Raw genomic sequence first — 12,818 nt, 5'->3', positions numbered from 1 at the left:
GCCACCTCAGCTGAAGGCTGAGGTACTGACCTCACTAAATTACCTGTCCCAGCAGCTGTCACTTTTGTTGCCTACCATTCTGCTCAGTATTTTGCCATCTTCACTGGCTCTGTCAGTTTTGTGAGGTTTTCCTCCAGCATGTTCACATTCAGCAGTCAGATCCAGAGCCTACTGATAACCCTTTGAAAGGCCTTAAATCTTAACAGCAGGATGCAGTCTTGTGAAGCATTTGTTTATTTGTAGGATGTAGTCTCTTGAAGCATCTGGTTGTGAGGGGGCAATGAATGTTTTTGCTGGGATCATCAAATACTTGAAGTCATTTCAAACAGGATGTACAGTCTGCAAATAAGAGTCTCAAGAATTTTAAAACTTTTGAAGGAATTCTACAGACCTCAACTAGAAGATCCTATAGTTTTCCATTGTGTTCAGTCTTTTAACAGTATCAGAGGGTGCCTGCAATTATGTTGGGATACATCCTGTCCTGCTGAATTTTGACAGAAAAGGCTTAAAGCAGATACTTTATGTAATTGCAGTTCATTGAGTGCTTTTTGGTGCCTGTCTTGGACTGAAAACAGTATTTTGCCACATGAAACGTTCCTACTCTGCCAAATGGGAAACTTTATTTGATGCCAAATAGAACTCTTCATTTTGCAATCAGTATTTTGCTATGATTCTTGACGTTGTTGCTACCAATTTCATGATTTTTCAGTGAGCTCTGTAGGCTGAACACTGATCTCCTTATACATATCATTAATCTTAATATAACAGGGATGTCTATCATTAATTAGTTAGCATAGATATTGGAGAACTAAAAAGGCAATGATGCTATTTTATTGCTTTAAAATATAAAAGACACAAATTGGCAACAATACTTTTGCTGTTATAGTGTTTTCAGAGATCCCAACACCACTGTACAAGAACTGGTAGTTCCTGTACTCATGCCAACAACACCTGTGTTTGAAGATAACTACATTCATCACATTTCTGATCCCACAAGTGTCCCAGTAAGTTGTACTAAGAAATGACAAAAAACTTTATAAATGCATTTCTGCAAAAATGTACTCAGAATTAACTTTATTTATAGCTCACACCTTTTTTTTTTTGCTAAAAATGCATAGTCATTACATAGACAGTAGTCAGCATCCAAAAGTGTACAAAGAGTAAATTTTCAAACCCTCCCAACAGAACCACACAAAATTCACACTTTTTGTTCACTGCATGCACAGACCCTTAAACGTGTTACCTCCTACTGAAGCGTGCTTGAACCTCTAGCAGACAGAATTGACTTGCTATAAGCTGTTTCTCCATACTATGAACCCCCAGCTACAACCACAAATCCTAAGGCATTCCCATGAAATAGCGAAGCCCTACTTCAGAATCCTCCATGTTCTGAGCACGGCCCAGGAAGCAATTGCCCTGAAAGCAGAAGTCTGCTGGTGGTGTTTCCTTACAGGCAACTTTAAGCAAAAGCCTGCTTCCTTTGTCTTGGTCAATAATTTATTACTGAATTCAGTGGAATGAAGCAGCATCTGTCTAAGCAAGATGTGAAAATGATTTCAGTTTATTCCACACCCAGCTCCAAGACACCAAGTGTCTTGAATGGAGGCCAGTGTCTTTCAGTGCATATGACACTGCCTCGAATCTTGCATCTCATCTGAGGAGAAGAGAGTGAAGTCTCAGCTGTAATTTGGGTGTTGGTTGTGTAGCCCTGACTTACATGTGTCACACAGAAGCTAGGAATATACTTGGATAGGGAGAATTTCTGATGGTAGAGGCTTTGACTTAATGAACCACTCAAACCCTTTGATGTCTTTTTTTTCCCTCTGCTACTGCTGCCAGTTAGAAAAGCTCTTAAAAACATGGTCCTCTACTCAGTGGTGCTGTTTATATCAGCCCTTGCAGGAGATGGGCAGAGTGGGTTAGCAGGATTATTATTCAGGGCTCCTTGGCAAAGGAAGAGTACACGTATGGGGTCAGAAGATCCAAGTTCAGTTTTCACTCAATAACAGGACTGGCTCCAAGTTGTTGGTTTTGGGGAACAGGAGGGAAAAAGAGAAAGTTGTTTGATCAATACAATTTTACGTTCCCAAGTGATTACACGTGTTTACTTAAAAGCTTCATTTATTTAAGGTCTTTTTACCCTGATAAGAAGTAGCTTGATGTAGTTTGAAATTCCCAGTGGCAACTGAGACATAATCAGGAGAGACTCAAATTAGAGAACTCTATAAAATTGCTTACAGACAGTGATGGAAAATCTTGCTCCATTATTTCATGGTAACTGGAATACAATCCATGGCTAAATGAATGACGAGGCCTCCTGTCAGTGTTCCAATGCCCTCAGTATGAGTTACCAGTGAGAATTTCTGAAGAGAAAAACACGTAAGTCATGTATCTTTTCTCTTCACTCCTGACCCTTAAGCATTTAGTCAGCCTATTTAAGACTGCTTAGGTCTTGATTGCCCCCTACTTGAAGCCAGTGGAAATTTTGCCATCAGCTCCAAAGGACACAGGACATGAACTTCCTAGGAGCATGGCAATGACAAGGGTTTGTCCCAGGAGTTCATGGTCTAGAAACGTTCATGTTCCTCTCCCTGTGAGATGAGGAAAAAAATAACATTCTCTCTGCCGGAGTTCAGTAATATTTCTTCTTAGCACCTAGGAGGGTCTTTGCATTTTTAAGTGCTTTACAAACATTAGCTAGTCTTCAGAGCAACCCTGCGAGGTAGGTAAGGTATATTCTCCCCATCTTACAGATGTGGAAACTGAGACACAGAGGGTCAAATTCAACCCTGATACAATTCCAGTGTTTGACACGAATTAAATTCATTCAAAATGAACACAGTTTAAACAACTTGCCCTAGATTACAGAACAGACAGTGGCAAAGCAGGGACAAGCCCCCGGGAGTGCCTGACTCCTCAGCTTCTTACTGGCCACTTGGTCATTTTGACTCTCATAGGCAATGAAAAACAGTTTAATCTGGGCAATTACTACAGGTATGACTTGCTTCTGTAAGGCATGTGGATGGTAATCAACTGAGCTTAGTGCAATAATGCTTTATGCATGTGCTGCCTCAGAGTTTACTTAAACATGAAGTAAAACTTTCATACTGTCATTTTCTGCAGGTACACTGTTGACAAAAACCTGACAAAGTAGCTGGATTCAGCAAATAAATAATAAGCACAACATTTGGACAACTAATCAGAACTATCATTTTAGCAAAAAAACCCAATATGTTTCTACTTTTAACTGCTAAATTTCTACAAGTGCAGCATGCAGATGAAACCTTTTCCTGTGTTTCCAGACTGCACATTCCAGTTTTGCTAACAAAGCTGCTCAGAGCTTCACAGATACCCTGGATACTGACCTTCAAATGAATATGCTGCAGACGAAGAAATCATGTATCACCACAGAACACCAGATAATTATTACAGATCAGGTGTATCAATCCTACACAAACATGAGCCTAAAGCTCACAGGCTACTTGGAAGCGCCCAGAAGCTGGGCTTGCTGAATATATGCCAGTGTGTAGACTGCAGTTCTAGGCACATGCTGACTGCAAGGAGGGGTGTCTGTGCCACCACCACTCTGGGAGCTGTCCCCATCAACAGTCAGTTCCCGTGGGCACAGGCATGTCAGTCTGGAGCTCAGTGCTGGCCCAAGGCAGAAAGACACGTAGGCATGTCCCGGCTATCCCACTGCGCTCCAGTGTTCACCTGGGCTCCCATCCCCACACAAATTCTACCACAAAAGGCCCAAAAAGCCTTTTTGGTTTTAAGCATGAGTCCACAGTGTACACCTTATGGCAGGTACCCAGGCAAGAAAAACCTTATGACAGGTACTTATGCAAAAAAGTTCGTTTTCTAGGATGTCCTTATGCATCTAGTCTGCAGGTCAGACCTCTTGTGTAAACTCTGGACATGCTTACACATGTTCAGTCATGTGTGCTTTCACACCAAAAAGTCATCCTGCACCCTTATAAGTCACACAAATGCTGACTCACTTCTATGTGAGCAAATTCAAGCACTATATTTATAGATATCTTGTTCCACTTTTAACTTCTTTTAACTCAGTTTTGTTCTGTCCATATTTATGAAGACTGGCTATCGGACACAGCAAATGGAACAATTATCTCCCCACATGTCCTTCACTGGATAAACACAGACACTTGGTAGCATTTCTCTAGATATTCTCCACGCTTACTGTACCTTTTTAATTTGTAGCCACATTTTTCTGAACAAACAGACAAACAAAAAAACATTAATTAGAATTCTTAAACTCTAATCACATCTCCCTGTGGCTAATCCCTTGGGATTCATGCAGCCTGCTTACAGTGGCTCAGAGTGCAGTGCTTGCAACCAGAGTGTACAAAATAATTCCATGAGGTGCTCAGGCCTATACCTGTGCCCCAACGATTTGCCAACAGAAACTTCTAAATGAAGCAATATTCTTAGTATCAGAGCCAGGTACCAAATCTCCAGCGTGACTGGGGCTCACAGGCACTCTTGTAAGAGCAGTAAGATTCCAGTAAAATTGCAGCTGGTTGCAATCCAAACTTTACACTGTTATCTGTCTTTGAGATATATATAGATGACCCTGCATGGCCTAACTGCAAATATCAAATGTATTTTTACAAGTTAGCAACAGCCATTTTTGACATTGCCTCTTGAGATATCCTCTACATTGTGACTGACAAGCACAAATATAATTCATTATACAGTGTGCTTTAAAAGCCTGGTCTCTTACATTTGGCTTTTACTGTTGCTTGTTTCTGAGCTGTCTTCTAGTGCTGAGATTTGCTGTCCCTGGCCTTTTTGATTTATTTCTTAGTTTTTAATTGCTGGTTGGACATGCTAGTGGCATCTCCCAGGCAAACCCTTTCTACATAATTAGTTTTGAAACTTGAATGAGTCATTGGGCTCTAACTACTATGCCACTATTATTTTAATTTGAATACAGCCCACCTCAAAGATTTTTGGCCTCTTTTTGCAGTTGTGGAAGTTCATAGGATGACATCGTTGCAGGTCTTGATCCACTGGCTTTCTATTGTGAGTTTTCAGGGTTTTCACAATATAAAGCACATTTCAAAGAATAACTGTTGTGAACCAGCCTCCTCTCCCAGTGGTGCAGATCATTTTCTGCTTTGTTGGTTGAATAAAGCAATGCTACATTTATGAGTAACAAAAGTTAATAGAAATATGTAAAAATAAAAATACTTCATGTAGTTTTCATTTTCTTTTAATGGAGGTTGGCAAATGATAACCAAACACAGCCAGCCACATGGGGCCATGCTGTTTTTTATGGCCCATCAGCAATAACTCAAGGGGCCACAGTTTGGGAACTGCTGTTTCAGAAAATTGTAGCCAATCTCTTTAAGAGACCACATGTGACCCTATCAGAAATTATGTACTAGCAGAATTGTGGCTGGCAAAGAGTACATTTTTTGTTGGGCCATTTTAATCATTCACTGAGAATCTAAAATATTCAAACCATTGTACTTAAAATGGGTTGAGATAAAATTAAGTGAGTGTAATTTTCTGTTAGCTTATGCACTTTCAAAGAGAATTTTTCACAAAGCTGACATTGGTACAGGACATATAAATTATTGGTTTCTGTGATGATTCTGACTCATATTGAGGATTTGGCCTCATAATCCCCAGATATAGCTCTTCCTATATTCCCATTATAAACAAAGGGGGCTTTGTCTTACTGAAGACTATGGAATTGGACTCAAAACATTTTCTTGGGGTTCAGATGCCATGTCCATGAATATGGGAAAGACCCAAGCAGAAATATATTTCTACAATAGGGGCTGAGTAAAAGAGCCACTACACTGTTGTGCAGTCTGACACCAGCACTTCATAAGGCAGTACCACCTTTCTTCTGACAATGGCATATACAAGTAGTTTCCCACCTGAAGTTCGATATGTAACCCCCTTGTGTAATATTATTGCATAACTTGTTCTGTCAGACAAAATCAAACCCCATCTGCTTAGAATCTGCATACAGCTTACAAAAATGTCTCTGTGTACAGAGGTAAGTTCAAACTATAGTTAGCTCTTTGTTGTGTGACAAGAATAATATCTGTGTTGCTCTGAAAAGATACTGCTTTGGAAAATATCTCTTAATTCTTGTCTTTGAACTCCCCCAAAGCTTCTGAAAGAGAACTTCAACACACCCAGCTGCAGCCACAATGAGTCAAAATAGGAAAAGGTGGGGAATGATGAGAAAGTGCCAGTGTCCAGTACTTCTGGAGCCAGATTTTAAGTCCCGAACTCAGATTCAGCAGTACCTTATTCCGCAACTAATTTTAGGATGGTAAATCTGACAGTGCTCTAATTTAAGAGCAAAAGAAAACTAGTTCCATGTAGTTCTCTAAAAGATCCAGAATGAGATCTCATGCATCAGTTACTCTCTTTACGTCCACAGAACTCCCACCGAGCTTGGCAGGGGTTTATAGAAAGTCTGGCATCTGACTTTGACTCTGAAGGGCTGATTTGGGGGTGATTTACCAGGGAAGATAAAGGGGCCCCTTAGCAACCCCCTTAACACAACAGATGTTCCTGACGTGTTGAGGGAAGAGCCATGCCATTATGCAGTGTCCTTCTTCTTCCCCTGCCCCCATTCCATTGACCCCTTTCTGGTTCAGTTATTTTACATATCCTTCTATTTTATTTTAGTATCCGAGTGGTTACACCAACCACTCACTGCCTGTCTAATTAAAGTCTCTCCATCAACTGGTAATTCTGTAATAATTCACAGCTGTTTTCCCTCTCTGTTAAATCTATTGTTCCCTGGCTGAAAAGACTGCAAGACCTTAGAAACTATAGATAGCTATCGATTTGTTTGCATTTAAAATTCAGTATGTGGCTGCAAAGGCCTGTTACAGCAGCACAGAGGAAGATAAATGTCAGTGCATAATCTGCTAGGAAATTTCACACAGGAGTTGATCAAAAGTCTATGAGTAATCATTGCACAAATGTCTCCGAGTGTATACATATATATACACATATATGTAGCTAATAAGTATATAGCTAGATATATAAATATATATGTATATACAGAGCTAGTTCAAACCTAATTGTTATGAAATTAGTAAGTGGCATTCACCATTCATGCATTCTTCCTAGTAGCAGAGCTAAATTATTTCAGCTTATACTCTAAGCAGCAACATACCAGTAAGCATTTGCTTGCTTCCCCTGGTAACCTAGTAGTTTAAAGAGCACGAGCAGTTCTGCCATGGTCATTTTCTCCAGCAACCCTCCATGAAAGGGACCCGGCTCTTCCACAAGTGTGTTTCCCCCAGGTTTCACAGCTTCTTCAGGACATGGTGGGACTGGTCTGAGGATCACCGCTCGGAAGGTCGTCAGCCCGAGGGTCTCCAGCCCAAGGGTCACTGGTACAGTGGTCACTGTCTTGAGGGTTGCTGGCCGGGCTAGTCCTGCTTGCAGAGGTCTGCGACGTTGAGGAACCTCCTGACGACCACGGCAAGGCAGACTGTCAGGAGCAGCATGTACCCCACGGTGCCCAGGTAGGTGGGGGCAGCCAGGGGCGCCTTGAGGAACTCAGCCAGCCCGTCCTCCACGTAGTGCACCTGGTCGTAGATGCTGAGGAAGGTGAAGATGTGGAAGAGTTGGTGGCTGTGCCCCACGATATCGAAGAGCCCCGGCTGGATCCGCTCGGGGATCTTGCTGACGTTGAAGAAGGCGGCCACCAGCAGCCAGAAGTAGCGCCGGTAGAAGTAGACGAAGAGCGTGGGGTTGCGGGTGCGGAGGTCGAAGAGGAGGCTCTCCAGCATGATGGGGCAGGCCATGCTGAGCGGCATGGCGAACACGAAGGTGCGCACGGCGAAGGGGTAGGCGCAGCAGGCGGCCCGGCTGCGGCAGCAGGCGGCCGTGCAGCCCACGGCCAGTGCCAGGGCCACGGGCAGCACGAGCACGCGGTAGGCCGCGATGGGCAGGCTGCAGTCCAGCTGCCAGCCCAGCCGCTGCTGCACGTAGTGGCTCATGGCACCGGCGTCCAGCAGGCTCAGCCCCGGCAGCAGGTAGTAGGAGTAGGCCACTGTGCTGGCGAAGCCGTAGTAGCTGATGGAGGCGTAGTCCAGGTAGAAGAAGGTGGCGCGGAGGCGCGGGGAGAGGCAGCTGAAGAGATGGGCCGTGCAGCTCATGGCGAAGGTGAGCAGCACCCCCGAGGCGTAGCACCAGAGGGGCAGCAGGGCCGGGTGGTGGAAGGGCACGTCCCCGGCGCCCCGCAGCAGCAGCAGCCGCCCGAAGCGGCTGAGGAAGAGCAGCAGCGGGATGAAGTGGGTCCAGAAGTTGAGGGTCTCGTTGGTGGGCTGCAGCACCGAGGCCAGGCACTCCTGCGCCGAGCAGTGCAGCCGCCGGTAGCCCGAGAGGATGAAGCACTCCACGAAGTCCTCGGGCACCTCGTCCCACCGCAGCAGGGCGGCAGGGCGAGGCGGCGGCGCCGCCTCCTCCTTGTCCCCCTCGCCCGCCGGCATGGTGCCGCTGCTGCCGCTGACCCGGCCGGCCCCGGGCCCGCCGCCTCCCCGCCGCCCGGGCGAGGCAGAGCCGCTGCGCCCGCAGCCGCCGGCGGAGGATCCGCGGTGTCTCTGCGCCTCTCCGCCCCCGCCGCCGCCCCCGGCAGCATCACTCATTGCAGCAGGGGCAGTGGCGGCACCGCCGCGGCTCCTCCCGCCCCGCCGCCCGGCATCGCGGTAACTGGAGACCGGTGGCGCATCCAGCGCTCCCGAGGAGCGGGAAGAGACGCCCCCGCCGCCCCGGGTAGGGTTTCCCGAGGAGGGAGGCGCTGGACACCCGAGCCTCCGTTAATGATTGATGCGGCCGCAGCGGGGGGGCCCGGCCCGGCAGAGCCCCCGCAGCGGGACTTGCGGCCGAACCGGACCCTCGGGGCCCCGCTCCCGGGGACGGGGACAGGGACAGCTGGCACCGACACCGGCCCGGCAGCGCTCGGCACGGCTCCTGCCCGCCCGGGCGCTCACAAAGGGGGCTCCGGGGCGCCCGCCCGGCCCCGAACGCGGCTGCGCCCGCGCAGGCGGCGGGAGCCCCGGGGAAGGGGAGGTGACCCGGCAGGGCTGCGGGACAGCCCGCGGGAATACCCCCAGAAAGGGGACAGCTGGCACCTGGGTGGCTGTCTGTCGTGTGTGCTTCGGTGAAACCTGGTGACATTATCTCATGCAGTGAACGCAAGCGTTATTTCAAGGCTAAACGTTCCCGGCCGGGCTGCACTGATACACACACGGCACCCACCTTATCTCCGAGCGGGGCTGCTGGGAGAGACACCCGGGAACGGGCTGACAGGAGCTGCTCTGGTTTGACCCGTACACAAATCCTACATTTATTGTCGTTGCAGTTATGCAAGCAGCACAGTTACATAATCAGAATATAAAAATACAGGGGAAAGCGCTGCCCGGGTGTTACTGTACCTTAACACGTCCGAAGGAAATAGGAGGTGGTGGGCAAAGGTAAGTCACTAATGGAGGCACAGGTAGGAGCTAGAGTAACCGATTGCTCTCCGCTGCTTCAACGTGTTTCCTTTTTATTTTTTTTCAGATGGTCTTAAACATGTGATAGCTCTAGGCTTCCAAAAGTATGTATTACATGGTGATATCAGAGATACATGTTTGGTCACATGGTATAAACTGAGGTCCAGTGCAATCAGGACATTCTGCCCAACGATTTTTACAAAAATCTTCTGTTTGATAGTCATGACAATGTGAAAAATCTTCTGAAAAAGGAGGCCATCAGAATTACCTTTTTTTTTTTTAAGTTATCACAAAAGAAGTCGTAAAGTTATGTTGCTGAAAGTGATTTTCAATGCATTTTTCATTGAAGTAAAAATACTGATTTTATGGAACTGTCAAAAAGTAGGGCAGACTGGTGATACTGCTTGTAATCTTTATAAAAATTACACAGGAGACTTGCTGGGAAAATAAACAACTGAACAGTGCTGAAAAGCCAACGTGAGGAGTAAAACATGAAAGAAGACATTTTTCAGATAACAGGCTCCAATGTCCTTGTGTTTTATAGGGGGTCCCTGGTGCAGGGACAACTAACTGGACACTCCTCGTCGAGCTGTGTGTCTCACTGATACACACGGTACCCACCTTATCTCCATGTTCCAAGAGGGGCGGCTGGGAGGGACACCCGGGAACGGGCTGACAGGAGCTGCCCTGGGTTGATCCTTGCACAAATCCTACATTTATTGTCGCTGCAGTTATGCAAGCAGCACAGTTACATAATCAGAACATAAAAATACAGGGGAAAGCGCTGCCCGGGTGTTACTGTACCTTAATGTGTCCGAAGGAAATAGGAGGCTGTGGGGATCCTGCCTAGAGTGAGCCTCAGGAACAAGGAGGGCCCTGCTGCCCATGGGCTCTGCAGTGTGTGATTTAGGGAGAGAAAAGGCTCTTGGGGATTAACAAAAACTGCTCAGCCTCTGGTAAAGGTCAGGCTTCTCATGGGGCTGCTCTGTAGTAGAGAGGCCACCCTGAAGAAGAGATAAGCTGGATGCTGGGCTGTTTGCTCACCTGGTGGCCAGAGAATTCCCCCTCCCCTGCCCTGCTCCTACCACAGCACGCACTGGCACTCCCAGTAAGGCTCTGGTGACCCTTTCTCCCAGGCCCTAAATGACACTTTCATTTATGGTGGTCAGTGCCACCGCAGGCTCTACATAAGAGGGCCAAAGTGACCATGATCTTCAGCCTCCCTCACCAAGGTTAGATAAGAAGAGGTGGTTGACTGAGAGCAATTTGGTTTTAGACCTGTGCTAAACAGCCTGCTGGAAAGCCACCAGCAGCTGTTGCAACAGATGGTGTCTAAAGAACAACAGCATCCACTGCTGATTAGGAACTGCTGGCCCAGCAGTGGCAGCAGGGCTCATTCAACACGTTCTGGCTTTCCTGCAACCTCCAGACTTTCAGGGATGTGGGAGGCACTCAGCCCTTTTGCCTCAGGGAGTACTGGGGTATCACCTGGCCTTGTGGGGGAGACACCCAGGGTTTATGTTTTCATGGGAGGCATCCCAGGCTGGGAAGAGCACATGGGGTTTGCTTGCCATTCAAGATTGACAGTTCTGGTGGCCACTGGACTGTCTGGGTCCTGGTGGAGAAACACACTAATGCTGCAGAGAAGATAAATGTCTGGAAATTTCTCTCCACTTCTGATGTCTTCCTGTAATATTTTAAGATGTCTTAAAATATTTAGGGGATGGGGACTTTTTGCAGAGCTGAGAATCACTTAAGAGACTTGAAAATACCAGCTCCTCTGGCAGAAGCACAGGCCCATGGTAGTTTTCTTAGAATCATGGAATATCCTAAGTTGGAAGGGAACCACAAGGATCATCTAGTCCAGCTCCTGGGCTTTACTCTGTCGCTGGGGGGTTTACTTGTTAAACTGCCTTACAATAAATACAAGCTGTGTACAATAAACATATGTTTTCTCTTCTCTCCCTCTGTGTGGGGATCCAGCTTTGGTTTGCCCCAAGTGCTCTGCTGATGTCATGCATGCATAACCTTGGTCTCCTTGTCTGGCCAGAAAGTGCCAGGGCGATGTCAGAGCTTCTGAAGATCACAGTTCACACCACTGCCAAGTGACAGCGGTGTAGCTTTAGCACCCACATTTATGGAACTCATCACTAGTGATCTGAGTATTTTGCTTATTTCCAAGGCAGACTCCTCACAGGGAGAATGATCTCTGAGGACAGATTGGGCTTTCATAAAGACAACTGCATACATTTTACATTGAGTTAAGTACTCTGTCCCCAAGCCAGCTGTGGAACAGTGTACAGGGAACCTTACAATTTAAAGCACTTACAACCTCAAAATAGCCTCTTATTCATATGTAGTCCATCAAGGTTAGTATTACATGACTATTATGTGGTAAGCCAGGGAGAATCAGGACATCTGGAGGTCACTGAGAAGAGTCCACGTAATGTAGTGCATGAAGAGGCCTCTGCATTTCTCTAACCAGAGTTTATATTTAGAAGGGCATGGCCAGCATATACCAGGGTTTCTCCTAGCATGTGTAGAATTTTCTGCAGGCTTTCTCTCCAAATAACCTTTGAGAAGACTCTTAAAACACTGATGAAGGCACTGCCTAATGAGGTAAGTAATGAAAGATAATTTTAATCAGTGCTGGCTAAAGACTCAAAGAAAAAAAAGATGTGTTCAAATACCAAATGTGAATTTGTTTCTATATTATACCTTTGTTTTATTAATTGTTGAAGTCCTTTCACAAGGTGCCATTTTGTCTGAAATACCAAAAATCGTAAAAAATATTCTAAATTACTTCCCAGTGGAATTATGCCTTTTGGTTAGGAAATTAAAAAAAAAAAAAAGCAAGCTAAATTCATGTTTTGCACTGTAACATATTCAGCACACTAGGGAAGAGGTTGTACTTAGACCTCCTGTTATCCATAGCTTTTCTGAGTAAGTAAATACACTAACTTCCAGGAATCCAGGAAGTCCTAATGTGAACAGGCAATGGTGGTATTTGGGAGATTTGATGCTTTGGAATAGAAACCTTTAGCCCCACCCAATTCAACCCACTCACACTGCCAAACAACAATCTTAAGAGCTCTTGCTTTACATAATCCCCTACCATACAACCATGTCTCTCTCTTTTTTCTTTCTATATCTTCACTGCCAAGACAGATTTCCATGATTTCATTCTCAGTAAGAAGTTTTATCTGAGTAAAAATATTTATCCTTCTTCACTGAAATCTCTTTAGTAAATCTGATTCTTGCATGGAATCCCACTGACCAAGAGTGAATGTAAAATTTGGCTCATTTGAAAAGAGG

General features: G+C 45.9%; 2 protein-coding genes across 2 annotated transcripts in view; both read right to left on the bottom strand.

Moving 5' to 3' along the window:
• Positions 1-12,818, bottom strand: part of PCOLCE2 (procollagen C-endopeptidase enhancer 2) — a 57,326-nt gene that overhangs the window by 40,045 nt on the left and 4,463 nt on the right. The window lies entirely within an intron of this gene.
• PAQR9 (progestin and adipoQ receptor family member 9) lies at positions 1,044-8,884 on the bottom strand. The gene has a single exon (XM_032698161.1). It carries the CDS (start codon positions 8,652-8,654, stop codon positions 7,434-7,436), a length of 1,221 nt encoding a protein of 406 aa, XP_032554052.1. The 5' UTR covers positions 8,655-8,884; the 3' UTR covers positions 1,044-7,433.

Source organism: Chiroxiphia lanceolata, chromosome 10 (genome assembly GCF_009829145.1).
Source record: "Chiroxiphia lanceolata isolate bChiLan1 chromosome 10, bChiLan1.pri, whole genome shotgun sequence".
In the NCBI taxonomy this organism is placed as follows: domain Eukaryota; kingdom Metazoa; phylum Chordata; class Aves; order Passeriformes; family Pipridae; genus Chiroxiphia; species Chiroxiphia lanceolata.
Note: the sequence above shows the minus strand (reverse complement) of the source record. Positions and strands in the feature narration are given on the sequence as shown.